Raw genomic sequence first — 27,621 nt, 5'->3', positions numbered from 1 at the left:
AGACACATGCACATTTGTGGCCTGCTGGAGGTCATTTTGCAGGGCTCTGGCAGTGCTCCTCCTTGCACAAAGGCGGAGGTAGCGGTCCAGCTGCTGGGTTGTTGCCCTCCTACGGCCTCCTCCACGTCTCCTGGTGTACTGGCCTGTCTCCTGGTAGCGCCTCCATGCTCTGGACACTACGCTGACAGACACAACAAACCTTCTTGCCACAGCTCGCATTGATGTGCCATCCTGGATGAGCTGCACTACCTGAGCCACTTGTGTGGGTTGTAGACTCTGTCTCATGCTACCACTAGAGTGAAGCACCGCCAGCAATCAAAAGTGACCAAAACATCAGCCAGGAAGCGTAGGATCTGAGAAGTGGTCTGTGGTCACCACCTGCAGAATCACTCCTTTATTGGGGGTGTTGGGGTCTTGCTAATTGCCTATAATTTCCACATTTTGTATATTCCATTTGCACAACAGCATGTGAAATTTATTGTCAATCAGTGTTGCTTCCTAAGTGGACAGTTTGATTTCACAGAAGTGTGATTGACTTGGAGTTACATTGTGTTGTTTAAGTGTTCCCTTTATTTTTTTGAGCAGTGTATATATATATATTGTTATGAGAAATGCCATGGCGTAACTTAGAAATAGCCCAAAACCGTCAGCAGTAGGCCACAGTGAAATATATATATTGCTTTGAGAAATGCCATGGCGGCCACGGTGTAACTTAGAAAGAGCCCAAAACCCGCAACCAGTACATTTTCTCCCCGCGACATCGTTTTAAATATAGCCTAATTTCAGGAAAACAGCGAACATGGCAACACTGCACCAATCGGATAAATGTGGCCACTCCTCTCTTGATGCAAAAAACATTATGGGGCTAGTTTTCAGGCCTTGTTATTTGGATTTCAGTATTCAGAAATGTTGTAAAAACGGGCAACCCTGGGGTAATAGCACGTGATTCAGATCCGACGCCCTCCGCTGGTTAAAATAAGTAGGTACCTGAACCTTACTAATGCACATTTTGAATTACAGCATTTGAACAGCAACAAAATAACACCAGGTTCAGTTCTTTCATGTGAGGAGTAGATATATACAAAATAATTCCGTAATTTGACTATGATTTCACTTCCACCCCCTGGGTTTTGTTATGATGTTGGTGTTAGTCAGCTGAGTGTTCTGTCTGTGGGTAGGTGGGGTCACACAACAAGCCAAGATGGCCGATTTTGAGGAGCCGCTATCAGAAGAAGAGAAGGTAACGATATTACGATTTTATTCACAAGTAACTCTATTATTCTATTCTAAAGTTACTGTGTGTCGCCGGTTGTTGAATGGTCAACAGTAAACGGGTACTATATTTTAGAGCTACTAGCGTTCGCTCTCAGTAAAGAGACGATTCACTTGAGTGGCTAGCTAACTATGCTAACGTTAGCCTGAACCTCACTGGCCAACTTTTACTGGCTAGAAATTGTAACTATTAGTAGTTATATAACTTTAGCTATGTACAGGAATAAAGTTCCAGTGTGTTTAATGGAAACTCATGATCCTACTTGTTGGATATGGTTAGATCTGTGGGGACAATTCAGGAAATAGCTAACGTTAGCTGTTAGGCAAAATAAAACGTTGATACCGTTTCTAGCAGTGCTAGTTAGTTACCTACCTACATCAGAGGTTTTCTAGGTCAAACAGATACAGTTGCAGCTCAGATGCTTCTGCTAGCTATAGACGCCATAAAGAGAGGACATGCATACACACCCCCGACACTTTAATGTACACCCGACACTTTACTGGTGAAAGTGGGTGCGAGTGCTTAACTGGAGTACAGTGCTATGGCCCTGTCCAGAAACAAACAGCCCTAGGATGGCCTATTCCCTACCCCCAACCCTCTAGGACTTTACTGCACGCATCCACTGTGTGTGACGACAAAACATATTTTTTTGTCCACTTCGTCCTCAGAAATGTTGCCATATAGTGACTATATCAGATCTACACAAGAGTCTAGTGGTTGTTTCTGTACGGGGAGGAAATTGGGTATGCCCTGTGTGGAATGCAGCTCAGGTTCCGGGCATGAGAATCTGTAAAGACTGGTAGTTTCCATAGAAACCGGATAAGCAGCAATCTCTTGAGGCTGGCCATGCAACTGCATCTGTTGGGTCAAAATCAGTGGCACTGGTTTCTAATGACCAGGATTTGTGTTTAATGTGTTTATAAATGAACTTAGGCTACCTAATGCTATTTTCCAGTGTGTTGTCCATCCATTAGCCTAAAGTATCAGTTTACGCCACTCTCACAATCTCCTCAAGTAGGCGCCTCTGTGAACATCATAGACAGAACACAGTCTGAATCTCTATGCATGGTTTACTGGGATTACAATTTAGAAAAGTCTTCCTAGCTCAATACTATTTTCCCCACTCAGTCTGATCTAATCTAGAACATTTCAAAATTAAATTGATGTAGGTCTAGTAGGATACTGATTCGTCCTCTCTCCACAGGTCCGCATAGCAGCAAACTTCGTTACCCATGCACCCCCTGGAGAGTTCAACGAAGTTTTCAATGGTGAGAAGGTTTTGTTTTCCACTAAAAAGAATGGAGAATGGCCTACAATCACATTGTTGTTTAAATGGTGCCATGTAGTTTGTGAGTGTAAGGGTTTCTTGACTAAAGGTGAATGTGTGTTTTGTGTAGTTTGCTAAATGACTGACTAGTTGTTGATGTATTGTAAGATAGTGGATCCTTGGCTTAAAGGGTTACTGGAAGGTAGACAGACAGCTTCTTAAAGTGCAAGATTTTTGTTCACAGGTGAAGGATGCAAGGCCAAGGTAGGGCAAGAGTCCACATTTACAGGTGAAGGATGCAAGGCCAAGGTAGAGCAAGAGTCCACATTTACAGGTGAAAGATGCAAGGCCAAGGTAGGGCAAGAGTCCACATTTACAGGTGAAGGATGCAAGGCCAAGGTAGAGCAAGAGTCCACATTTACAGGTGAAGGATGCAAGGCCAAGGTAGGGCAAGAGTCCACATTTACAGGTGAAGGATGCAAGGCCAAGGTAGGGCAAGAGTCCACATTTACAGGTGAAGGATGCAAGGCCAAGGTAGGGCAAGAGTCCACATTTACAGGTGAAGGATGCAAGGCCAAGGTAGGGCAAGAGTCCACATTTGCAGGTGAATAGATAATAAGATGTAGGATAATGACAAAATAGATTGTATTTACAAAACCTAACAAAAGTTGACTTTATCAGCTAAAAAGTCTTACAGGCTGTGTTGGGTTTACAGACTGACAAGTTGATGTTGATGTATGCTTTTGCGTTCCAGATGTGCGGCTTCTCCTCAACAATGACAACCTGCTCAGGGAGGGAGCGGCTCAGTGAGTAGCACCCTATCATGATGTGATGTCTACATTTTGAAACAACCACACATCATTACTTATCATTAGTCATCATTATTGGTGTAGGAGTCTGTAAAGATCCTGTGTTCTATTTCATTCTGTGTTCTCTCTCCCCAGTGCTTTTGCCCAGTACAACATGGATCAGTTCACCCCTGCCAAACTTGAGGGCTATGATGAACAGGTAAGAGTGATATAAGGCTGAGTTTATCTGGAGCCGCAGTCTGATGATCACACTATATTTACTGCTATTGTCAAATGTAGTCTGTGTAGTACAGTTTAGTACAGTTTACGAAACAAACTGTGTGTCAACAACAACAGCTAACAATCCTCTCCCCTCCCCCTCCTTCAGGTTCTGATTACAGAGCATGGGGACCTGGGTCAGGGGAGGTTCCTGGACCCTCGGAACCGGGTGTCGTTCCGCTTCGACCACCTGAGGAAGGAGGTGAGCGATGTGCAGCCATACGACGGAGACAGCTCCCTGAGAGCATGGAGAGAGGCTTGCGACACTGCACTCAGCGCATACGTTAAAGAGCACTACCCCAGCGGAGTCTGCACGGTAAACCCCCCACACACACATTCATAACCACGTATGAATACACAACCACACTCACTCATCAAATACATCAGAGTACTACCCCAGAGTCTGTATGATACTGCACACACTTGCATCAAAGAACAGAAACAAAATTGTGCTGCTAACACCGTTAACCCTGACCCTTGTGATATCGTCACTGTATGACAATTCTTCAAGCCGCTAATCATGAAATCCGTATTCGCTGCAGGTATATGGGAAAACAGTTGATGGCCAGCAAACCATCATTGCCTGCATTGAGGGACACCAGTTTCAACCCAAAAACTTCTGGTACAGTTCCAACGGCATCATTATACATTGGTCTTTACAAGTTCAGAATGTTATGTGACTTAATCTCTTTCACACACACTTCTTCTGCCTTTTCTCTCAGGAATGGGCGCTGTAGGTCAGAGTGGAAGTTCACCATTGGTCAGTCTACTGCTCATGTAGTGGGTGTGTTGAAGATACAGGTGGGTAATCGTGATATTTGCTACAGAAACAAATGCCGACGATAATAATTAAACACCCAAAGTCTAGTAATTAAACAGACTCTCTCTCTCTAGGTGCACTACTATGAGGATGGTAATGTGCAGTTGGTCAGCCATAAGGAAGTGGAGGAGTCTATAACAGTGACTGTGAGTGGACATAACATTGATTCTGTTCAGTAACAGCCAATTAGAACTTAGAAATTAGAAAGTGTCTTCACTCTATCCCTTTAATGTAAACATGAGAAGGAAGCAAACTGTAAGTACCAACTTCTGCCATTATGTTGTATAACCGGTATACTGAACAGGTTAGGTCAGTTCAGGTTCTGGTCAATTACCTGTGTGAGAAAGGCGACTCTAAAATAATTTGTCAACAGAATGAGAGCCAGACTGCCAAGGAGTTTGTGGATATCATTGAGAATGCTGAAAATGATTACCAGGTAATTTACCTCACCCTTTTCAATGGATGTGTGTGTTCTGTTCTTTATGGCTGTCTATACTTCTCTTGTAAAATCTCCTCCTGTTGCTCCTCCCCTTCCTGTAGACGGCAATCAGTGAGAACTACCAGACTATGTCTGACACCACCTTCAAGGCCCTACGCCGCCAGCTGCCCGTCACCCGCACCAAGATCGACTGGAACAAGATCCTCAGCTACAAGATTGGCAAGGAGATGCAGAATGCATAGAGGAGCAGAGACTCACACCGCTGGGCTGGCAACACACGCTCGCACAAGGACTAACCAAAGCTTATATATATATATATATATATATATATTGTAGTCTGGGGCAAAGAAAAAATAAAACAAACCAAGCTGCAGATTGACAGTCTGTTGGGCACAGTTCTGTATTGTTTAAAGAAGCTTTGGTTTTGGAGAAAAAGGACATTAAGTGTCTTGAGTTACAGGAGGGGAGTTTGAGTCTGCTAAAGGGGTACTGAGTTTCATGTTGTAATGTTGACACTCTTGAACAGCTGCACCAAGACCCCAGGTTGAATGATTTTACAATGCATCCTTCCTTCTGTCCTTGATGTAGGAAACACTCCTTATTCTTATCCAATCACTTACAGATCAGTGATTACCTCAAGAAAGGAAGGATGCATGTAGAAATAATTTAATCACCAAGCAGGGGACGTTTTCCAATGCATGTTCATATCAGCACCATTTCTCCCCTTAACAGGACTGGTCCTCGATATAGTCAGTTTTGAGGGAACTGTTTACTTTTTTTTTCTGCTGTACTCTTCCACTTCCTGTTGTGTGTCCTCTGCTTGAGCCAATGAAGGATACCATGGCTGAAAGACTGTAGCATAACCACCTCTGTTTCTGAATCAATTCTCTTCTGTCTTTCCTTGGCAACAACAACCATTGCTGTGTCCTTTCTCTTTTGTTGAAGGAAAACCATACAAATACATGTCTTTCCTATGCTAAAGAACTCCATACATGCAAAGCTCCCCTTTCTCCCATGTATACACGCAGAGCTATATTTTGCTATGCAGGTTTTAATTTAATCTTAGGCTCAGCCCATCTGTAATATTCACACATGTGTTTAGGTACCTTAAACTATACACAGCCATTTCAGTACTTAGTTTAAACCAGGGGCTTTGTTCAGGAGGGTCCAATGTTACAAAATGTTCAATTAGAAATGCATTGTGTAGGGCAGACACACTTCTCTGTCATGCTGAATAAAGACTTGTGTGCTCTATACTGTAAATATCTCTCCAAACCATGCTTCCCACAGAACACACCCCTGTTCAGCCACAACATGCACCTACTCAATATTACCATAGGCTGACTCGAGATCAGTTATTCTGTGCTGTGTTTAACCTTCACGCTGACTAGCTCTGTACTCGAATGCAACGTTCAGGACTGTACTGCCCCATTCTGTTGTACAAATAAAATAATTGATCATCTTGGCCTGGTTGTTGTTTTCCTCAGGCATTGTATTGCTGGATTCATCACTTTGTACAAAGTCCAGCAGCAGTGGGAGCTGTCATAGACTGGTCTCTACCTCAATCTGTCTTTCTGCGATTCCTTGCATCCTTTCCAGGTGTATTGGAGGTTCCCCCTTTTTTCCAATGTGCTTTGCGAAGGAAGCGAGGAGAGGAATCAATGTAAGATGAATAGAGAAAGAGACAGTCTTGCCTTATCGACAGGAAACGGGTGGTTTTGGGGCATAATACTAGCAGAAATCAGGCTATTAGACTGAAGACGTTGATGCTTGGTTGGGATGTTTATTTTGCAATTGAAAAATCATTATATGAATAGTTCAGTTGTGAAACAATACATAAGAAAAATGCTTACGTACATTTAGAATAATTAGAAGACAGAAATGTTGAGAAATAGTTTGGGTTAGGTAACTTCTGGAAGACAGCAGGAGATTATTTTGAACAAATAAAAGCTTTCTTATCATTGTGCCCTGCTTTGTTAATATCATCTTATAAAACCTTCTTAAATACCACAAATATGAGACCAACAACAGTGACAAAATGTTGTTAGATTCAGGTTATGAAACACAGTACAGTCATGTCATTAATGACTTCCCACTTGTTCCCATTTTGACAAAGGTGTAAAAATAGACGACGGGTTAGATCTACTCAGTTACAAAAGAATGATACAGTGGTACAGATCTGACCCCTCGCTAGTCCCTTTTATATATAAAATGTGTGAGTTCGCCAAAAGGTCTGGGAGGACTTCAAAGGTATAAAACCAGTCTGTCACTATCTGCTTTAAACACAAGGATAGACGGTTCAAACTCAAATCCAGGTAAACAATATTAACATACAAGAAAGACGCTTATTCTGAATTTGGTCCCTTTTGGAAAAAACAAGAAGAAATTGTCCCGGAATAAAAAAAGTTGTACATATTTAAGTGTCACCTTATTTTTCTATCCCAGTGTAAGGTCTGTCTCAGGGAAGGCCCAGTGTAAGGTCTGTCTCAGGGAAGGCCCAGTGTAAGGTCTGTCTCAGAGAAGGCCCAGTGTAAGGTCTGTCTCAGGGAAGGCCCAGTGTAAGGTATGTCTTAGGGAAGGCCCAGTGTAAGGTCTGTCTTAGGGAAGGCCCAGTGTAAGGTCTGTCTTAGGGAAGGCCCAGTGTTAGGTCTGTCTCAGGGAAGGCCCAGTGTAAGGTCTGTCTTAGGGAAGGCCCAGTGTTAGGTCTGTCTCAGGGAAGGCCCAGTGTAAGGTATGTCTTAGGGAAGGCCCAGTGTAAGGTCTGTCTTAGGGAAGGCCCAGTGTAAGGTCTGTCTTAGGGAAGGCCCAGTGTAAGGTCTGTCTTAGGGAAGGCCCAGTGTAAGGTCTGTCTTAGGGAAGGCCCAGTGTAAGGTCTGTCTTAGAGAAGGCCCAGTGTTAGGTCTGTCTCAGGGAAGGCCCAGTGTAAGGTCTGTCTTAGGGAAGGCCCAGTGTAAGGTATGTCTTAGGGAAGGCCCAGTGTAAGGTCTGTCTTAGAGAAGGCCCAGTGTAAGGTATGTCTTAGGGAAGGCCCAGTGTAAGGTCTGTCTTAGGGAAGGCCCAGTGTAAGGTCTGTCTTAGGGAAGGCCCAGTGTAAGGTATGTCTTAGGGAAGCTTTTCCCTTGTTAAAAATTCAGTGTATTCACTATTCTAGTGTATGTAGTAGACAACACGTAGATACGACCGGACATAATGTGGTGTAATGCAGAGAGCTGCAGAGAGCAGACATAATGTGGTGTAATGCAGAGAGCTGCAGAGAGCAGACATAATGTGGTGTAATGCAGAGAGCTGCAGAGACCAGACATAATGGGGTGTAATGCAGAGAGCTGCAGAGAGCTGGCATAATGTGGTGTAATGCAGAGAGCTGCAGAGAGCAGACATAATGTGGTGTAATGCAGAGAGCTGCAGAGACCAGACATAATGTGGTGTAATGCAGAGAGCTGCAGAGAGCAGACATAATGTGGTGTAATGCAGAGAGCTGCAGAGACCAGACATAATGGGGTGTAATGCAGAGAGCTGCAGAGACCAGACATAATGGGGTGTAATGCAGAGAGCTGCAGGGACCAGACATAATGTGGTGTAATGCAGAGAGCTGCAGAGACCAGACATAATGGGATGTAATGCAGAGAGCTGCAGAGACCAGACATAATGGGGTGTAATGCGGAGAGCTGCAGAGACCAGACATAATGGGGTGTAATGCGGAGAGCTGCAGAGACCAGACATAATGTGGTGTAATGCGGAGAGCTGCAGAGACCAGACATAATGGGGTGTAATGCAGAGCTTCAAATTATGCTTTTGAATGATTTGTATTATTTACAACATTGTGCTTTATTATAAACTGGATGGTTCGAGCCCTGAATGCTGATTGGCTGACAGCCGTGGTATATCAGACTGTATACCACGGGTATGGCAAAGCATTTATTTTTACTGCTCTAATTACATTGGTAACCACTTTATAATAGCAATAAGGCACCTCAGGGGTTTGTGATATATGGCCAATATACCACGGCTAATGTCTCTGTCCAGGTACTCCGCATTGCTTTGGCCATATATCACACCCCCTTGGGCCTTATTGCTTTAGTAAACTATGTTCAGAATGTAATCTGGTACAAACTACAGTGAAAGACATGATAACTTTCAGTGCAGGTACTGCTAGATATGGTGATAAGCTACAGATTAGACCAGGCAGGGGAAAGTCAGATGGGAGCATACATCTGTAAAAGTAGTGTCATGATACACCTACAGTTGAAGTCATTAAAACTTGTTTTTCAACCACTCCACAAATTTCTTGTTAACAAACTATAGTTTTGCCAAGTCGGTTATGACATCTACATTGTGTATGATACAAGTAATTTTTTCAACAATTGTTTACAGACAGATTATTTCACTTATAATTCACTGTATCACAATTCCAGTGGGTCAGAAGTTTACAGACACTAAGTTGACTGTGCCTTTAAACAGCTTGGAAAATTCCAGAAAATGATGTCATGGCTTTAGAAGCTTCTGATAGGCTAATTGACATCATTTTAGTCAATTGGAGGTGTACCTGTGGATGTACTTCAAGGCCTACCTTAAAACTCAGTGCCTCCTTGCTTGACATCATGGGAAAATCAAAAGAAATCAGCCAAGACCTCAGAAAAAAATTGTAGACCTCCACAAGTCTGGTTCATCCTTGGGAGCAATTTCCAAACGCCTGAAGGTACCACGTTCATCTGTACAAACAATAGTACGCAAGTATAAACACCATGGGACCACGCAGCCGTCATACCTCTCAGGAAGGAGGCGCGTTCTGTCTCCTAGAGATGAACGTACTTTGGTGTGAAAAGTGCAAATCAATTCCAGAACAACAGCAAAGGACCTTGTGAAGATGCTGGTGGAAACCGGTACAAAAGGATCTATATCCACAGTAAAATGAGTCCTATATCGACATAACCTGAAAGGCCACTCAGCAAGGAAGAAGCCACTGCTCCAAAACTGCCATAAAAAAGCCAGACTACGGTATGCAACTGCAAATCGGGACAAAGATCGTACTTTTTGGAGAAATGTCCTCTGGTCTGATGAAACCAAAATAGAACTGTTTGGCCATAATGACCATCGTTATGTTTGGAGGAAAAAGGGGGAGGCTTGCAAGCCGAAGAACACCATTCCAACCGTGAAGCACGGGGGTGGCAGCATCATGTTGTGGGGGTACTTTGCTGCAGGAGGGACTGGTGCACTTCACAAAATAGATGGCATCATGAGAAAGGAAAATTATGTGAACATATTGAAGCAACATCTCAAGACATCAATCAGGAAGTTAAAGCTTGGTCGCAAATGGGTCTTCCAAATGGACAATGAACCCAAGCATACTTTCAAAGTTGTGGCAAAATGGCTTAAGGACAACAAAATCAAGGTATTGGAGTGGCCATCACAAAGCCCTGACCTCAATCCTGTAGAACATTTGTGGGCAGAACTGAAAAAGCATATGCGAGCAAAGAGGCCTACATACCTGACTCAGTTACACCAGCTCTGTCAGGATGAATGGGCCAAAATTCACCCAACTTATTGTGGGAAGCTTGTGGAAGGCTACCCGAAGCGTTTGCCCCAAGTTAAACAATTTAAAGGCAAGGCTACCAAATACTAATTGAGTGTATGTAAACTTCTGACCCACTGGGAATGTGATGAAATAAATAAAAGCTGAAATAAATAATTCTCTCTACTATTATTCTGACATTTCATATTCTTAAAACAAAGTGGTGATTCTAACTGACCTAAGACAGGGAATTTTTACAACGATTAATGTCAGGAATTGTGAAAAACTGAGTTTAAATGCATTTGGCTAAGGTGTATGTAAACTTCTGACTTCAACTGTACATGTGCAATCAACAGATTACATTTGAATCCTCTTGCCATGTAAAGACTCCCCTCTCCATGCAGCCTTTGTATTAGTTCATTGGACGAGACTGCAAAGTGGACTTGGGCTGAGTGATTCATTAATTAATGTCCTAGAATAACTAAATGCATAATTAATAACATCACTTTTAAACATGGCTATGGAATACAATAAACTAGGTATAAAGATATATTACATATCAAAAGAATAAAAAACTATCCATAAATTCCAAATAAAATAAATCTTACGAATCCAATAACGCCCAGTATATTATAGATTTCATGTTAACTAGACAGTGTTTCAGACAGTTTGCTAGGTAGTGTTTGAGCTTTCATTTGATACTAAGCGGATAATATATGTGGTCAAAATAGGGCCTACAGATTTGGTATAAGTAGTGGTAGGTAGACAGTTGCAGAGCATTTTCTGCCTGCTGCAGGACATCCAGGAGATTAAGGCCAGGATCCAATCCAGACCGCGGTGGACCCACATTAAAGCGCTTGACATTTAAAGGTAATCAAAGATGGTGGATAATGAAAATGTCTTAAAAAGGCCGTTTACCATTGACATTTAAAAAAAAAAGTTCCTGTCTGTTTAAGTGGGCGTTCCCTCTCTTGTGTGAGCCTGCTTTCTCACATAAGTTCACGCGGGAAAGCATGCTCAAAGATGGTCACGTGAGAGAGGAACACAGACAGAAACCTTGACAATTTTTTTTCAATGCAAAACTAACCAATAACAGCTGGCTCTGGTCTACTTATCCCCTCGCTCGCTCGCTCGCCTCACCCGCCCGACCAGAAAAAAGGATCCTGTGAGATGTCTTGCTTTCTTTACTGTCTCTGAGGTAATTTCCGATTGAGCCAACATCAGCAGCGTTTACCTTGAATGCGATCTATTTGAACCCAGCAACATTGCCTTTAAAAGCTGCATTGTTGACTAGAGCGCTCGGATTGAATCTCTGGCCTAAAGGTGAGTGAGCAAGTGCAAATGGGAGAGAGAAACTAGTGTATCTGGAATGAGGAAGGCCATACGCAGCTAGCTGCTAGCTGATGGAGGACAGCACTGGCTCCTTGGGGAATAAGACAAAGCTGATCACAGATACTGATCCTAGGTCCGTTTTGTTTTTTCTCCCTAATGGTTAAAGATGGGAAGGATTTGGGAAGGCTATGCTGATCCTAGATCAGTTTCTAGCTGCCGTGGCCCTTAGCTGTTAGCTACCGGAGGAGAGTACCAGGTCTGGCTCCTTAGTCCCCTCCTGCCCACTGCTGCTTAGCCCACAGCCCCCCGTCAGCTCTGGGAAGAGGCTGGCCCCGGCTTGGGGGTCGGGGGAGCCTGGAGAGGGGCTCATACCCGGTTTCTTAGGAACGGGGGGCGGGTAGCACCGCTCGGACCGAGGGGTGAGGGGCGAGCGTATACCTGGGGACAGGGGTCCTCCAGGCGAGGTTTTCCCCCCAGGAGGGGAGGCTGCCAGGCTCCGGTAGTCAGTCCCAAACGGAGAGCTGTTCAGTGGGGGTAGCTTGGCCCCTGCCTGCTGGCTGGTGAAACGGGACAGGACCTGGGTGACGGTGTTTCGGGCTAGCTGCTTGGCCGTGCTGTTCTCTGAGGGTGGAGGGATGGGGGTGGTTGTAGGGGACAGGTCCCGGGGGGAGAGGGGAGCCGTGCTACCCTGCTGGAGCTGCTCCTGCTCAGCCTGCACCTGGAACTTATGCCTGGCGGCGTGGAAGCGCTGGTTGACTCCAGCCTGGTAGGAGGACGTGTGGAAGCCACCGGGGCTGACCAGACGCTTAGCCAGCGTGGGGGAGGAGATGGGGGAGGAGGAGAGGGAGGAGGAGGCCGTGCTGGAGGGGGAGAGGTTAGGGTGAGGTTGGCAGTGGGGGTGAGGAGGGTGAGGGTGGAGAGGGGAGGGAAGACTTGCTCCGGACTCGCTCTCTACCCCACCGTTCTCCACAGCCCCGCCCTCCTGAGGGGGGTCAGTGTCCCGCGGAGGGTTAGGGTGATGCCCGTTGACCTTTGAGACAGGGGTCACTTTAGGGTCAAAGCTTGCCTTCCCATCAGGCTCTGTCTGGCTCGAGGTGGACACCGCCGCCGCTGATGCCGCCACTGACGCCGCCACTGATGCTATCTTTGAAGGAGACTGTTTCACCTCCTTCACCTCCTTCACCGCAGTCTCCTGCGCCTTCCTAACCATTCCTTCCTCTCCTGCTGCCTCCAACCTCCTCCTCAGCTCCTCCACTTCTCTCTCCAGCCCCTTGCTCCTCTCCTCTTCTCGTCTGATCCTGGCTCTTAACTGTTCCCTCTCTGTGTCAAACTCAGCCAGCTGGCTCTCTGCTCTGGCCTCAAGCTGCGCTGCTCTGCCCTTCTCCGCTTCCAGGGCCCCCCTCAGGCTCTCTGAAGTACAGCTCTCCTCCTGGAGTTTCAGACGGAGCTGGCTGACTCTCTGGGCCTCCTCCAGGGCCTGGCTGGTGGTTCTCTGGAGCTCCAGGGTTAGGTCTGAGGACAACTGCTGCTGCTGGGACAGAGTTTCCTCTGCCAGGCCTACTGCCCTCTCCTGCTCCCTCTGCAGCCTACGCACTGCTGCACGCTCCACCTCCAACTAGAAACACACAGAGAGATAGAGATTGATATTTCAACTTTCAACTTCCCTTAGCACATTTTGTTCCCCAGATAGGCACATGCATACCTGTAGGTGTATTTTCCTATTAGCACGGACTTTGGTGATAACTTCTTTATTTGTGGACAAATGTACTTGCTACGACTGTGATATGTTGTTGTCTCACCTAGCTACAGTATCTTAAGATGAATGCATTAACTGTACGTCACTCTGGATAAAAGTGTCTACTAAATGAGTGTTTTCCAACCCTGGTTCTCCAGTACCCCCAACAGTACACAGTTTCATTGTACCCCTGGACAAACACACATTACTCAACTCATTGAAAGCTTGATGATTAGTTGACAAGTTGAACCAGGTGTGCTTGTCATGGGTTACAATAAAAGCGATTACTGTTGGGGGTACTGGAGGACCACGGTTGTAAAACACTGTGCTAAATGACTCAAATGTAAGGCACACGAGTGACATATTTGAGCAGTTTTCTCGTCTGACCACATGGAGGTGTCAGAGTCTAGGAGAGTGGAGATATACCTCCACCCCGAAAACTGCAGAGTGAGATACACATGCAGTACAGTCGTGCCCAAAAGTTTTGAGAATGACATAAATATTCATTTCCACAAAGTTTGCTGCTTCAGTGTCTTTAGATATTTTTGCCAGATGTTATTATGGAATACTGAAGTATAATTACAAGCATTTCATAAGTGTCAAAGGCTTTTATTGACAATTACATGAAGTTGATGCAAAGAGTCAATATTTGCAGTGTTGACCCTTCTTTTTCAAGACCTCTGCAATCCACCCTGGCAGGCTGTCAATTAACTTCTGGGCCACATCCTGACTGATGGCAGCCCATTCTTGCATAATCAATGCTTGGAGTTTGTCAGAATTTGTGGGGTTTTGTTTGTCCACCCGCCTCTTGAAGATTGACCACAAGTTCTCAATGGGATTAAGGTCTGGGGAGTTTCCTGGCCATGGACCCAAAATATCGATGTTTTGTTCCCCGAGCCACTTAGTTATCACTTTTCCTTATGGCAAGGTGCTCCATCATGCTGGAAAAGGCATTGTTCGTCACCAAACTGTTCCTGGATGGTTGGGAGAAGTTGCTCTCGCAGGATGTGTTGGTACCATTCTTTATTCATGGCTGTGTTCATAGGCAAAATTGTGAGTGAGCCCACTCCCTTGGCTGAGAAGCAACCCCACACATGAATGGTCTCATGATGCTTTACTGTTGGGATGACACAGGACTGATGGTAGCGCTCACCTTGTCTTCTCCGGACAAGCTTTTTTCCAGATGCCCCAAACAATCGGAAAGGGGATTCATCAGAGAAAATGACTTTACCCCAGTAAACTTTGTGAAAATGTATATTTGTGTCATTCTCAAAATTTTGGGCCACGACTGTACTCCCACATCATTATATTCCACATGAAATATTTTACTTTATATTTCTGTATTTTTCTACTGAAAAAGGGGTAAGGGTAAGCTTTTAAAGAAAACGCAAATTGGATCATCCCAAAACAACTGTTCTGAAAGTGCCATGTGCTGTTCAAGTGATGTTCATATCAGAATCAATCCAATCATTAGAGTGTAATATGTAAAAGTTAACTCCTGTTGGGAACATTGCTAGATTCTACAGAAACAGAGGCAGGAAAACATCAACACAGTACTGTTACACACACACACACACACACACACACACACACACACACACACACACAGAGGGACCCCTCAGGAAGCCTCTATTTATGTAAGGCTGTGTGTGTGTGTGTGTGTGTGTGTGTGTGATGACCTTGATTGGTCAGGGACAGTCATTATCTCAGGCTTTCCTGGGCCCCAGGCTGCCGGTCAGCTGAACAATAGCCTCTTCCTCGTTGTTTCCTATGGAGCCGCCCAGCCTGTGTGTGTGTGTGTTGTGTGTGTGTGTGTCGGCCTAGACTCCTCAACCCCACTGAGATACACAATAGATCCCCAGTCAGAGAGAACTGAGGCTACTCACAGGGACTTAAATCAGCTAGTAGTGTGGGGGCCATGGGGGACACAGAGAAGGGAGAGGAGGGAGAGAGGTGGGCGGAGAGTGTGTTCACAGACACAGACGTGCTTGTCTGTCAAAGATTCTTCGCCTGATGTTCAACAGTCCCTCTTCTTACTCTGGTTTTGTCTTAGACACACACACACACACACACACACACACACACACACACACACACACACACACACACACACACACACACACACACACACACACACACACACACACACACACACACACACACACACACACACACACACACACACACACACACACACACCTGGTGCAGTAGTTTCTCCCTCTCCTTCTCCAGCATGACGGTGACATCATCATCCTGCGCCGACTCTAGTGCGTGTCGGTGCTTCTCCTCCTCCAGATCTGCAATCACCTGCCAATCAAACAGTGGAGGACCAATCAGATCACAGATCACAAAAATAACACAGTGGGCGGATTCAATTATGCTACGTCACTTTATTTTGAGACGACTTGGCCTTGGGCTTTGAATGGGGTACCTGGCTCACACCCGGGAGACAGCCTGGTTCCAAAACCAATGCAATCAACTTTCACCCAGTGCAAAACACCATTAATATCAACTTTCACCCAGTGAAAAACACCATTAATATTAACTTTCACCCAGTGAAAAACACCATTAATATTAACTTTCACCCAGTGCAAAACACCATTAATATCAACTTTCACCCAGTGAAAAACACCATTAATATTAACTTTCACCCAGTGAAAAACACCATTAATATTAACTTCACCCAGTGAAAAACACCATTAATATTAACTTTCACCCAGTGCAAAACACCATTAATATCAACTTTCACCCAGTGCAAAACACCATTAATATTAACTTTCACCCAGTGAAAAACACCATTAATATTAACTTTCACCCAGTGAAAAACACCATTAATATTAACTTTCACCCAGTGAAAAACACCATTTATATTAACTTTCACCCAGTGAAAAACACCATTAATATTAACTTTCACCCAGTGAAAAACACCATTAATATTAACTTTCACCCAGTGCAAAACACCATTAATCAAACCTCCTCAATACTTTCAAAGGATTTGCCATCAATGTACACTCTCTCTTTCTTTCTCTCTTTTTTTCTCTCTCTCTTTCTTTCTCCCGCTCTCAATTCAATTCAAATGGTCTCTCTCTCTCTCTCTCTCTCTCTCTCTCTCTCTCTCTCTCTCTCTCTCTCTCTCTCTCTCCTCTCTCTCCTCTCTCTCTCTCTCTCTCTCTCTCTCTCTCTCTCTCTCTCTCTCCTCTCTCTCTCTCTCTCTCTCTCTCTCTCTCTCTCTCTCTCTCTCTCTCTCTCTCTCTCTCTCTCTCTCTCTCTCTCTTACCTCTCTCTCTCTCTTACCTCTCTCTCTCTCTCTCTCTCAATTCAATTCAATTCAATTCAATTCAATTCAATTCAAATGGCTTCATTGGCCACATTGCAAAAGCAAGTGAAACAGATAATAAACAAAAGTGAAATAAACAATCAGAAGTTAACAGTAAACATTACACTCACAAAAGTTTCAAAATAATACAGTCTGCCACTGTGTACTCTCTGTTTAGAACCAAATAGCATTCTAGTTTGCTCCGTTTTTTCCTGTTAATTCTTTCCAATGTGTCAAGTAATTCTCTTTTTGTTTTCTCATGATTTGGTTGGGTCTAATTGTGCTGCTGTCCTGAGGCTCTGTGGGGTATCCCCCTCCCCCCCTTACTCCCGGTAGACTACTAGCTCTCTGTAACATAGAGGGCCACACGTGGGTCCATCTCTCTCTCTCTCTCTGGGCTGGGTGTGGCTACAGTATGCCTGTCCTGGTCCGGTGTGTTGGAAATCTGGAGAAGAGACAACAGGCCCATTGTGTCAGCCTGAGTGCCAGCTCCAGCACCCAACCACAGCTGGGAACAAAGACTGGAGCTGGGCAGCATTATCCTCTCGCGCACGCACGAACGCACGCACGCACACACACTGGTCTGGGAGAGAGGGGTGTGAGTAAGAACGCCCTTACCCTCCTGTGTCTGCTCTCTGCGGCTGCCAGCTGTCCCATCATCCTCTCCTGCATCCTTTTGCAGTGGGCCATGACCAGCTTCAGCACAGCCAGAGGGTTGGGCCCCACCACGCTGCCCTGGGGGTCTGAAGGGGACCAGTCATCCATGGTCTGGCTATCCCGCTGCAGGGCCAGGAAGGGGTCACTGAGGTCATACTGGCCATAGCGCTCCTGGACGAACGAGTCCCTGTGCTGGGCCTGGAACACACACACACACACACACACACACACACACACACACACACACACACACACACACACACACACACACACACACACACACACACACACACACACACACACACACACACACACACACACACACACACACACACACACACACACGCAGGATGAGACAGTCAGTATAGAGCAGCGTATCAATTCACAGTGGACTGGACATGTTTCATAATGTATGTATGCATGCAGTCTGGTTAGCATTGAGGTAGACCTTTCTTTACTCTGAGCAGACAGTCAGGCCCAGTGCTGTATTCCCAGCAGAGCCAGGTGGCCCAGGGCTGTGCTAGAGATAGTGAAGGCTTTAGGCTTTAGGGGCGGCAGGTAGCCTAGTGGTTAGAGTGTTGGGCTAGTAACCGAAAGGTTGCTATATCAAATCCCAGAGCTGTCAAGGTAAAAATCTGTTGTTCTCCCCATGAGGCAGTTAACCCACTGTTCCTAGGCTGTCATTGAAAATAAGAATTTGTTCTTAACTGACTTGCCTACTTAAATAAATAGTAGATGGAGCAGAGCCTAGCCAAGGGCTATGGGACCTCCTAATGTTTCTAGCTCTGGGCTAAAGAGGACAAAAAGTTAAAGTGTGAAAAGCTGACTCAGCTACATTATGAAGTACTCCACCCCTTTGTGAGAGTGCATGTCTGAACAGGAAACATAGTGTGGAAAGGAGATGGTCCCCACCACTACTACTGCCAAGAATAACACACACGGCACCACTGTGATTTCACGTACGTGTGCGCATACAGTACAGTGATTTAAACAACTCGGACACACTGCTACATACACCACTCACTTAATGCTGGATATACACAGACACATATTGTAACAGGCCTGTCCCACAACACAACAATACCTCAACCATTTCAAGTGTTCTTTGAGTGTGGGCATTAACAGATGGCCCGCCCCTCCCACCCCAACACAAAAGGGGTGCGGCAGTCCATACACCCCCACAAGGGGCAGATGTTAACCCCACCCAGGGGAAAGACGGGGTGAGGGACAGTGCGAGAGAGTACTGTTACAAACACACACACACACCATACACACACACACACACACACCACACACACACACACACACACACACACACACACACACACACACACACACACACACACACACACACACACACACACACACACACACACACACACACACACACACACTGTTGAACCAGCTGAAGTCTGTGTGTTTGCTCGTGTGTTTGCTGCAAGACTTCTCAATCCCAAACACACAACAGTAAAAATGTGTGATGGGGGGGTAAAATGTATACAGTTACATCCTAATATTATTTTAGTACAATATTAAATCGATATTTGACTTCAAGTATCCATTAGAACATTTTTTAAAGCGCTAGTTGGTTGTGCCAAAACACCTGTATTTTTTCCTGGTAGATTGTTCTCCAGCTTTAAAAAAAATAGTGAGCCAATATGTTTTCAGCATTTTTATTTCTCATGCTCTCTCGTCTGCCTGCAGAAGACATATGGTGAGCAATACGTTTGTAACATCAGATTACAATATCGAATTGCAGTACATATAGAATCGTGAGAATCGTGAAAATTGCAAGACATATTGTTTCGGCCCCTAAGTATTGTGATAATATCGTGTTGTCAGGTCCCTGGCAATTCCCAGCCCTAGTAAAAATGGGACCATATGATTGACTATTCCACTAATCTCCCATCCGTTGTCCTCTTTGAGCTAGGGTTGCAAAATTGCGGTAACTTTTCCAAAATTCCCAGATTTTCCAGAAATCCTGGTTGAAGGACTCTGGGTTTCCTGATTATTCCCTCTGGTTTCCAGGAATCTTCCAACCAGGATTTCTGGAAAACCTGGGAATTTTGGGAACGTTACGAGCTGATCCTAGACCTGTGCTTAGTCTACAGCCTTCTGCCCTGCGGACCAGAGAGAGCAGAGAGAGAGAGAGATATCAGACAGAGAGAGAGAGAGATATCAGACAGAGAGAGAGAGAGATATCAGACAGAGAGAGAGAGAGATATCAGACAGAGAGAGAGATGGATGTGTCAGAGATGTAACAACATGCCACTGAGCATTACACATGCCGCCAGGGCCACTCTAGCTACCATTCCACTTCTCAACACACACACGCACGCACACACCTCACTCCTGGCAGTGCATTCCTCTCCTGCTACATCACTGTTTCACAGTGATCTCACTCTCTCTCTCTCTCTCTCTCTCTCTTTCTCTCTCTCTTTCTCTCTCTCCCTCTCTCTCTCTCCCTCTCTCTCTCCCTCTCTCTCTCCCTCTCTCTCCCTCTCTCTCTCCCTCTCTCTCCCCCTCTCTCTCTCTCCCTCTCTCTCCCCCAACTCCCCCTCTCTCTCTCTAACGGCTGTATCACATCCGGCCGTGATTGGGAGTCCCATAGGGCGGCGCACAATCGGCCCAGTGTCGTTCGGGATTGGCCAGGGGTAGGCCGTCATTGTGAATAATAATTTGTTCTTAACTGACTTGCCTTGTTAAATAAAGGTTAAATTAAATTTAAAAAAATAAAAAAGGTAATGAAATATACACAAATGTAATATACAGTATATACATATATTTTTTTTACCCCCCAATTTCATGGTATCCAATTGTTAGTAGTTACTGTCTTGTCTCATCGTTACAACTCCTGTACAGGCATTATCAGCTATGTACAGTGTTTTAGCAATATGCAAATATTAGTAGTACGAATAGTGGGGGAAGACAAATAAACAGATAAATATTGAGGGTATTTACAATGTAATTTGTTCTTCACTGGTTGCCCTTTCCTCATGGCAACGGTTCACAAATCTTGCTACCCGGATTGCACATTGTGATATTTTGCCTAACAGATATGGGAGTTTATCAATGTTGGAGTTTTTCAAATTCTTTGTGGATCTGTGTGATCTGAGGGAAATATGTATTTCTAATGTGGTCATACATTGGGCAGGAGGTTAGGAAGTGCAGCTCAGTTTCCACCTCATTTTGTGGGCAGTGTGCACATAGCCTGCCTTCTCTCTCTGCCTATGGCGACCTCTCTCAATAGCAAGGCTATGGCCACTGTACATGTACGAGTCTGTACATAGTCACTATACGAGTCTGTACATAGTCAAAGCTTTCCTTTAATTTGGGGTCAGTCACAGTGGTCAGGTATTTAGCCACTGTGTACTCTCTGTTTAGGGCCAGATATCATTCCAATTTGCTCCGTTTTTTGGTTGATTCTTTCCAGTGTGACAAATAATTATCTTTTTGCATTTTTAGAATTTGGTTGGGTCTAATTGTGTTGTTGTCCTGGGACTCTGTGGGGTCTGTTGGTGTTTGTGAACAGAGTCCCAGAACCAGCTGGCTTAGGGGACTCTTCTCCAGGTTCATCTCTCTATAGGTGATGGCTTTGTTATGGAAGGTTCGGGAATTGCTTCCTCTTAGGTGGTTGCAGAATTTAACGGCTCTTTTCTTGAGCAGGTTGAGAGCTTCAAGTTCCTTGGTGTCCACATCAACAACAAACTAGAATGGTCCAAACACACCAAGACAGTCGTGAAGAGGGCACGACAAAACATATTCCCCCTCAGGCGACTGAAAAGATTTGGCATGGGTCTTCATATTCTCAAAATGTTCTACAGCTGCACCATCGAGAGCCTCCTGACTGGTCGCATCACTGCCGGCAACTGCTCGGCCTCCGACCGCAAGGCACTACAGAGGGTAATGCGTACGGCCCAGTACATCACTGGGGCTAAGCTGCCTGCCATCCAGGACATCTACACCAGGCGGTGTCAGAGGAAGGCCCTGTCACGCCCTGACCTTAGAGAGACGTTTAATTTCTCTATTTGGTTAGGTCAGGGTGTGATTTGGGGTGGGCATTCTATGTTGTCTATTTCTTTGTTTTTGGCTGAGTATGGTTTCCAATCAGAGGCAGCTGTCTGTCGTTGTCTCTGATTGGGGAACATACTTAGGCAGCCCTTTTTCCCACTTTCTGTTGTGGGATCGTGTCTGTTTGTGTTGCATGTGTTTGCACTCCTAGCTTTACGTTCGTTGAGTTGTTTATAGTTTGTTTTGGTGGAACATTTAAATTAAAGGAAAATGTACGCCTACCACGCTGCACCTTGGTCTCATTCTAACGACGGACGTAACAGAAGATCCCACCACCAACGGACCAAGCAGCGTGGTCAGGAGGACTGGACCTGGGAGGAAATCCTGGAGGGAGCAGGACTCTGGACAAGGGCCGGGGAGTATCGCCGTTCGAAGGAGGAGATAGAGGCAGCGAAAGCGGAATGGCGACGTTACGAGGAGTTATACCAACAAGGCAAGCACGAGAGGCAGCCCCCCCAAAAATGTTTGGGGGGGGGGGGGGGGGCACACGGGGAGATTGGCGGTGTCAGGGTTTAGACCTGAGCCAACTCACCGTGCTTACTGTGGAGAGCATGTGACTGGTCAGGCACCGTGTTATGGGGTGATGGGCACGGTGTCTCCAGTGAGCATTCACAGGCCGGTGCGCTCTCTGCCAGCGCCCCACATTTGCCGGGCGGAAGTGGGCATCCAGCCAGGACGGGTTGTGCCAGCTCTACGCTTGAGACCTCCAGTGCGCCTCCACGGCCCAGTGTATCCGGTGCCTGTTCCACGCACCAGGCTTCCAGTGCATCTCCCCAGTCCGGTGAGACCTATTCCGGTTCCACGTAAAAGGCCTCCAGTATGTCTCCCCAGCCTGGTAAGCCCTGTGGCAGCTCCACGCACCAGGCCTCCAGTACGTCTCCTAAGTACAGTGTGACCTGTTCCGGCTCCACGTACGAAGCCTCTAGGGATGATCCATGGCACGAAGCCTCCAGTGATGATCCATGGCCCGGAGCCTGTAGTGATGATCCATGGCACGAAGCCTCCAGTGATAATCCATGGCCCAGAGCCTCCAGTGATAATCCATGGCACGGAGCCTCCAGTGATGATCCATGTTCCGGAGCCTCCAGTGATGATCCATTTCCCGGAGCCTGTAGTGATGATCCATGGCACGAAGCCTCCAGTGATGATCCATGGCCCGGAGCCTGTAGTGATGATCCATGGCACGGAGCCTCCAGTGATAATCCATGGCACGAAGCCTCCAGTGATGATCCATGGCCCGAAGCCTCCAGTAATGATCCATGGCCCGGAGCCTGCAGTGAAATCCAGGGAACGGAGCCTCCAGCGACGGTCCCCAGTCCAAAGCCTCCAGCGACGGTCCTCCATCCGGAGACTCCAGCGGCGGTCCCCAGTCCGGAGCCTCCAGCGGCGGTCCCCAGTCCGGAGCCTCCAGCGGCGGTCCCCAGTCCGGAGTCTCCAGCGGCGGTCCGCAGTCCAGAGCCTCCAGCAACGGTCTGGAGCCTCCAGCGACGAGCTGCAGTCCAGAGCCTCCAGCGGGGGTTCCCAGTCCGGAGCCTCCGGCGACGATCTGCAGTCCGGAGCCACCGGCGGTGGTTCCCAGTTCAGAGCCTCCGGCGATGATCCACGGTCCGGTTCCTCTGGCAACAATTCACGGTCCGGAGTCTCCGGCGACAACCCACGGTACGGTTCCACAGAAGCGAAGGGATCAGCGTAGGGAGCGGGGGCTACGTCCCGAACCGGAGCCGCCATCGAGGGTAGATGCCCACCCGGACCCTCCCCTATAGGTTCAGGTTTGCGGCCGGCACCTTTGGGGGGGTACTGTCACGCCCTGACCTTAGAGAGACGTTTTATTTCTCTATTTGGTTAGGTCAGGGTGTGATTTGGGGTGGGCATTCTATGTTGTCTATTTCTTTGATTTTGGCCGAGTATGGTTCCCAATCAGAGGCTATCGTCTATCGTTGTCTCTGATTGAGGATCATACTTAGGCAGTCCTTTTTCCCACTTTATGTTGTGGGATCGTGTCTGTTTGTGTTGCATGTGTTTGCACTCCTAGCTTTACGTTCGTTGAGTTGTTTATTGTTTTTTTTTGTGGAACATTTAAATTAAAGGAAAATGTACACCTACCACGCTGCACCTTGGTCTCATTCTAATGACGAACGTAACACCTCCACATTGACTCTGTACCGATACCACCTGTATATAGCCTCCACATTGACTCTGTACCGATACCACCTGTATAGAGCCTCCACATTGACTCTGTACCGGTACCACCTGTATAGAGCCTCCACATTGACTCTGTACCGATACCACCTGTATAGAGCCTCCACATTGACTCTGTACCAGTACCACCTGTATATAGCCTCCACATTGACTCTGTACCAGTACCACCTGTGTAGAGCCTCCACATTGACTCTGTACCATTACCACCTATATATAGCCTCCACATTGACTCTGTACCGATACCACCTGTATATAGCCTCCCCATTGATTCTGTACCGGTACCACCTGTATATAGCCTCTACATTGACTCTGTACCAATACCACCTGTATATAGCCTCCCCATTGATTCTGTACCGGTACCACCTGTATGTAGCCTCTACATTGACTCTGTACCAATACCACCTGTATATAGCCTCCACATTGACTCTGTACCGATACCACCTGTATAGAGCCTCCACATTGACTCTGTACCGATACCACCTGTATATAGCCTCCACATTGACTCTGTACCGATACCACCTGTATATAGCCTCCACATTGACTCTGTACCAGTACCACCTGTATATAGCCTCCACATTGACTCTGTACCAGTACCACCTGTATATAGCCTCCACATTGACTCTGTACCAGTACCACCTGTATATAGCCTCCACATTGACTCTGTGCCAGTACCACCTGTATAGAGCCTCCACATTGACTCTGTACCAATACCACCTGTATAAAGCCTCCCCATTGATTCTGTACCGGTACCACCTATATATAGCCTCCCCATTGATTCTGTACCGGTACCACCTGTATGTAGCCTCTACATTGACTCTGTACCAATACCACCTATATATAGCCTCCCCATTGATTCTGTACCGGTACCACCTGTATGTAGCCTCTACATTGACTCTGTACCAATACCACCTATATATAGCCTCCCCATTGATTCTGTACCGGTACCACCTGTATGTAGCCTCTACATTGACTCTGTACCAATACCACCTATATATAGCCTCCCCATTGATTCTGTACCGGTACCACCTGTATGTAGCCTCTACATTGACTCTGTACCAATACCACCTGTATATAGCCTCCCCATTGATTCTGTACCGGTACCACCTGTATGTAGCCTCCACATTGACTCTGTACCAATACCACCTGTATATAGCCTCCACATTGACTCTGTGCCAGTACCACCTGTATAGAGCCTCCACATTGACTCTGTACCAATACCACCTGTATAAAGCCTCCCCATTGATTCTGTACCGGTACCACCTATATATAGCCTCTACATTGACTCTGTACCAATACCACCTATATATAGCCTCCCCATTGATTCTGTACCGGTACCACCTGTATGTAGCCTCTACATTGACTCTGTACCAATACCACCTATATATAGCCTCCCCATTGATTCTGTACCGGTACCACCTGTATGTAGCCTCTACATTGACTCTGTACCAATACCACCTATATATAGCCTCCCCATTGATTCTGTACCGGTACCACCTGTATGTAGCCTCTACATTGACTCTGTACCAATACCACCTATATATAGCCTCCCCATTGACTCTGTACCGATACCACCTGTATAGAGCCTCCACATTGACTCTGTACCGGTACCACCTGTATAGAGCCTCCACATTGACTCTGTACCGGTACCACCTGTATATAGCCTCCACATTGACTCTGTACCGATACCACCTGTATAGAGCCTCCACATTGACTCTGTACCGATACAACCTGTATAGAGCCTCCACATTGACTCTGTACCAGTACCACCTGTATATAGCCTCCACATTGACTCTGTACCAGTACCACCTGTGTAGAACCTCCACATTGACTCTGTACCAGTACCACCTGTATAGAGCCTCCACATTGACTCTGTACCAGTACCACCTGTATAGAGCCTCCACATTGACTCTGTACCAGTACCACCTGTATATAGCCTCCACATTGACTCTGTACCAGTACCACCTGTGTAGAGCCTCCACATTGACTCTGTACCAGTACCACCTATATATAGCCTCCACATTGACTCTGTACCGATACCACCTGTATATAGCCTCCCCATTGATTCTGTACCGGTACCACCTGTATATAGCCTCTACATTGACTCTGTACCAATACCACCTGTATATAGCCTCCCCATTGATTCTGTACCGGTACCACCTGTATGTAGCCTCTACATTGACTCTGTACCAATACCACCTGTATATAGCCTCCACATTGACTCTGTACCGATACCACCTGTATATAGCCTCCACATTGACTCTGTACCGATACCACCTGTATATAGCCTCCACATTGACTCTGTACCGATACCACCTGTATATAGCCTCCACATTGACTCTGTGCCAGTACCACCTGTATAGAGCCTCCACATTGACTCTGTACCAATACCACCTATATATAGCCTCCCCATTGATTCTGTACCGGTACCACCTGTATGTAGCCTCTACATTGACTCTGTACCAATACCACCTATATATAGCCTCCCCATTGATTCTGTACCGGTACCACCTGTATGTAGCCTCTACATTGACTCTGTACCAATACCACCTATATATAGCCTCCCCATTGATTCTGTACCGGTACCACCTGTATGTAGCCTCTACATTGACTCTGTACCAATACCACCTGTATATAGCCTCCCCATTGATTCTGTACCGGTACCACCTGTATGTAGCCTCCACATTGACTCTGTACCAATACCACCTGTATATAGCCTCCACATTGACTCTGTGCCAGTACCACCTGTATAGAGCCTCCACATTGACTCTGTACCAATACCACCTGTATAAAGCCTCCCCATTGATTCGGTACCGGTACCACCTATATATAGCCTCCCCATTGATTCTGTACCGGTACCACCTGTATGTAGCCTCTACATTGACTCTGTACCAATACCACCTGTATAGAGCCTCCACATTGACTCTGTACCGATACCACCTGTATATAGCCTCCACATTGACTCTGTACCAGTACCATCTGTATATAGCCTCCACATTGACTCTGTACCAGTACCACCTGTATAGAGCCTCCACATTGACTCTGTACCAGTACCACCTGTATAGAGCCTCCACATTGACTCTGTACCGATACCACCTGTATATAGCCTCCACATTGACTCTGTGCCAGTACCACCTGTATAGAGCCTCCACATTGACTCTGTACCAGTACCACCTGTATATAGCCTCCACATTGACTCTGTACCAATACCACCTGTATATAGCCTCCCCATTGATTCTGTACCGGTACCACCTGTATATAGCCTCCCCATTGATTCTGTACCGGTACCACCTGTATATAGCCTCTACATTGACTCTGTACCAATACCACCTGTATATAGCCTCCACATTGACTCTGTACTGGTACCACCTGTATATAGCCTCCACATTGACTCTGTACCAGTACCACCTGTATAGAGCCTCGCAACTGTTATTTTCACTGTCATTTTACTTTTTACTTTTTTTTTATTTCTTTACATATCTATTGTTTACCTAATACCTATTTTCTACTTTAAAAAAGGCATTGTTGGTTAGGGCTTGTAAGTAAGCATTTTACTGTAAGGTCTACACCTGTTGTCTTAGGTGCACGTGACAAGAGTGTCCAAAGCTGTCATCAAGGTAAAGTGTGGCTATATAAAGAATCTTAAATATTAAATATATTTTCATTTGTTTAACACTTTTTTGGTTACTACATGATTCCATATGTGTTATTTCGTAGTTTTGATGTCTTCACTATTATTCTACAATGTAGAAAATAGTAAAAATAAAGAAAAACCTTGTGTTCTAAAACTTTTGACCGGTAGTGTGTTTAAGCTGAATTCTGCATGCAGTCTCTCAATAATGTGTTTGTCCCATTTTGGGAATTCTTGGTTGGTTAGTGGACCCCAGACCTCACAACCATAGAGGGAAATGGGTTCTAGAACTGATTGAAGTATTTTTA

General features: G+C 45.9%; 2 protein-coding genes across 2 annotated transcripts in view; one reads left to right on the top strand and one right to left on the bottom strand.

The window, feature by feature from the left end:
* Positions 1-960: 960 nt before the first annotated feature.
* Positions 961-6,331, top strand: capza1b (capping actin protein of muscle Z-line subunit alpha 1b). Its single transcript, XM_055932435.1, has 11 exons — positions 961-979; positions 1,179-1,240; positions 2,478-2,541; positions 3,295-3,346; positions 3,485-3,548; positions 3,717-3,923; positions 4,150-4,229; positions 4,330-4,408; positions 4,502-4,573; positions 4,801-4,863; positions 4,968-6,331. Exons 2-11 carry the CDS (start codon positions 1,202-1,204, stop codon positions 5,106-5,108), a joined length of 861 nt encoding a protein of 286 aa, XP_055788410.1. The 5' UTR covers positions 961-979; positions 1,179-1,201; the 3' UTR covers positions 5,109-6,331.
* A 302-nt stretch (positions 6,332-6,633) lies between these two features.
* Positions 6,634-27,621, bottom strand: part of cttnbp2nlb (CTTNBP2 N-terminal like b) — a 39,452-nt gene continuing 18,464 nt past the window's right edge. Inside the window, exons 3-5 of the mRNA XM_055932434.1 lie at positions 17,377-17,613; positions 15,642-15,749; positions 6,634-13,322 (exon numbers count right to left, since the gene is read on the bottom strand). Of these exons, the coding sequence (XP_055788409.1) occupies positions 11,940-13,322; positions 15,642-15,749; positions 17,377-17,613 (1,728 nt within the window). The 3' untranslated portion in view covers positions 6,634-11,939. The remainder of the gene's footprint in view (positions 13,323-15,641; positions 15,750-17,376; positions 17,614-27,621) is intronic.

The sequence above is a fragment of the Salvelinus fontinalis genome, chromosome 8 (genome assembly GCF_029448725.1).
Source record: "Salvelinus fontinalis isolate EN_2023a chromosome 8, ASM2944872v1, whole genome shotgun sequence".
NCBI classification, from domain to species: Eukaryota; Metazoa; Chordata; class Actinopteri; order Salmoniformes; family Salmonidae; genus Salvelinus; species Salvelinus fontinalis.
Note: the sequence above shows the minus strand (reverse complement) of the source record. Positions and strands in the feature narration are given on the sequence as shown.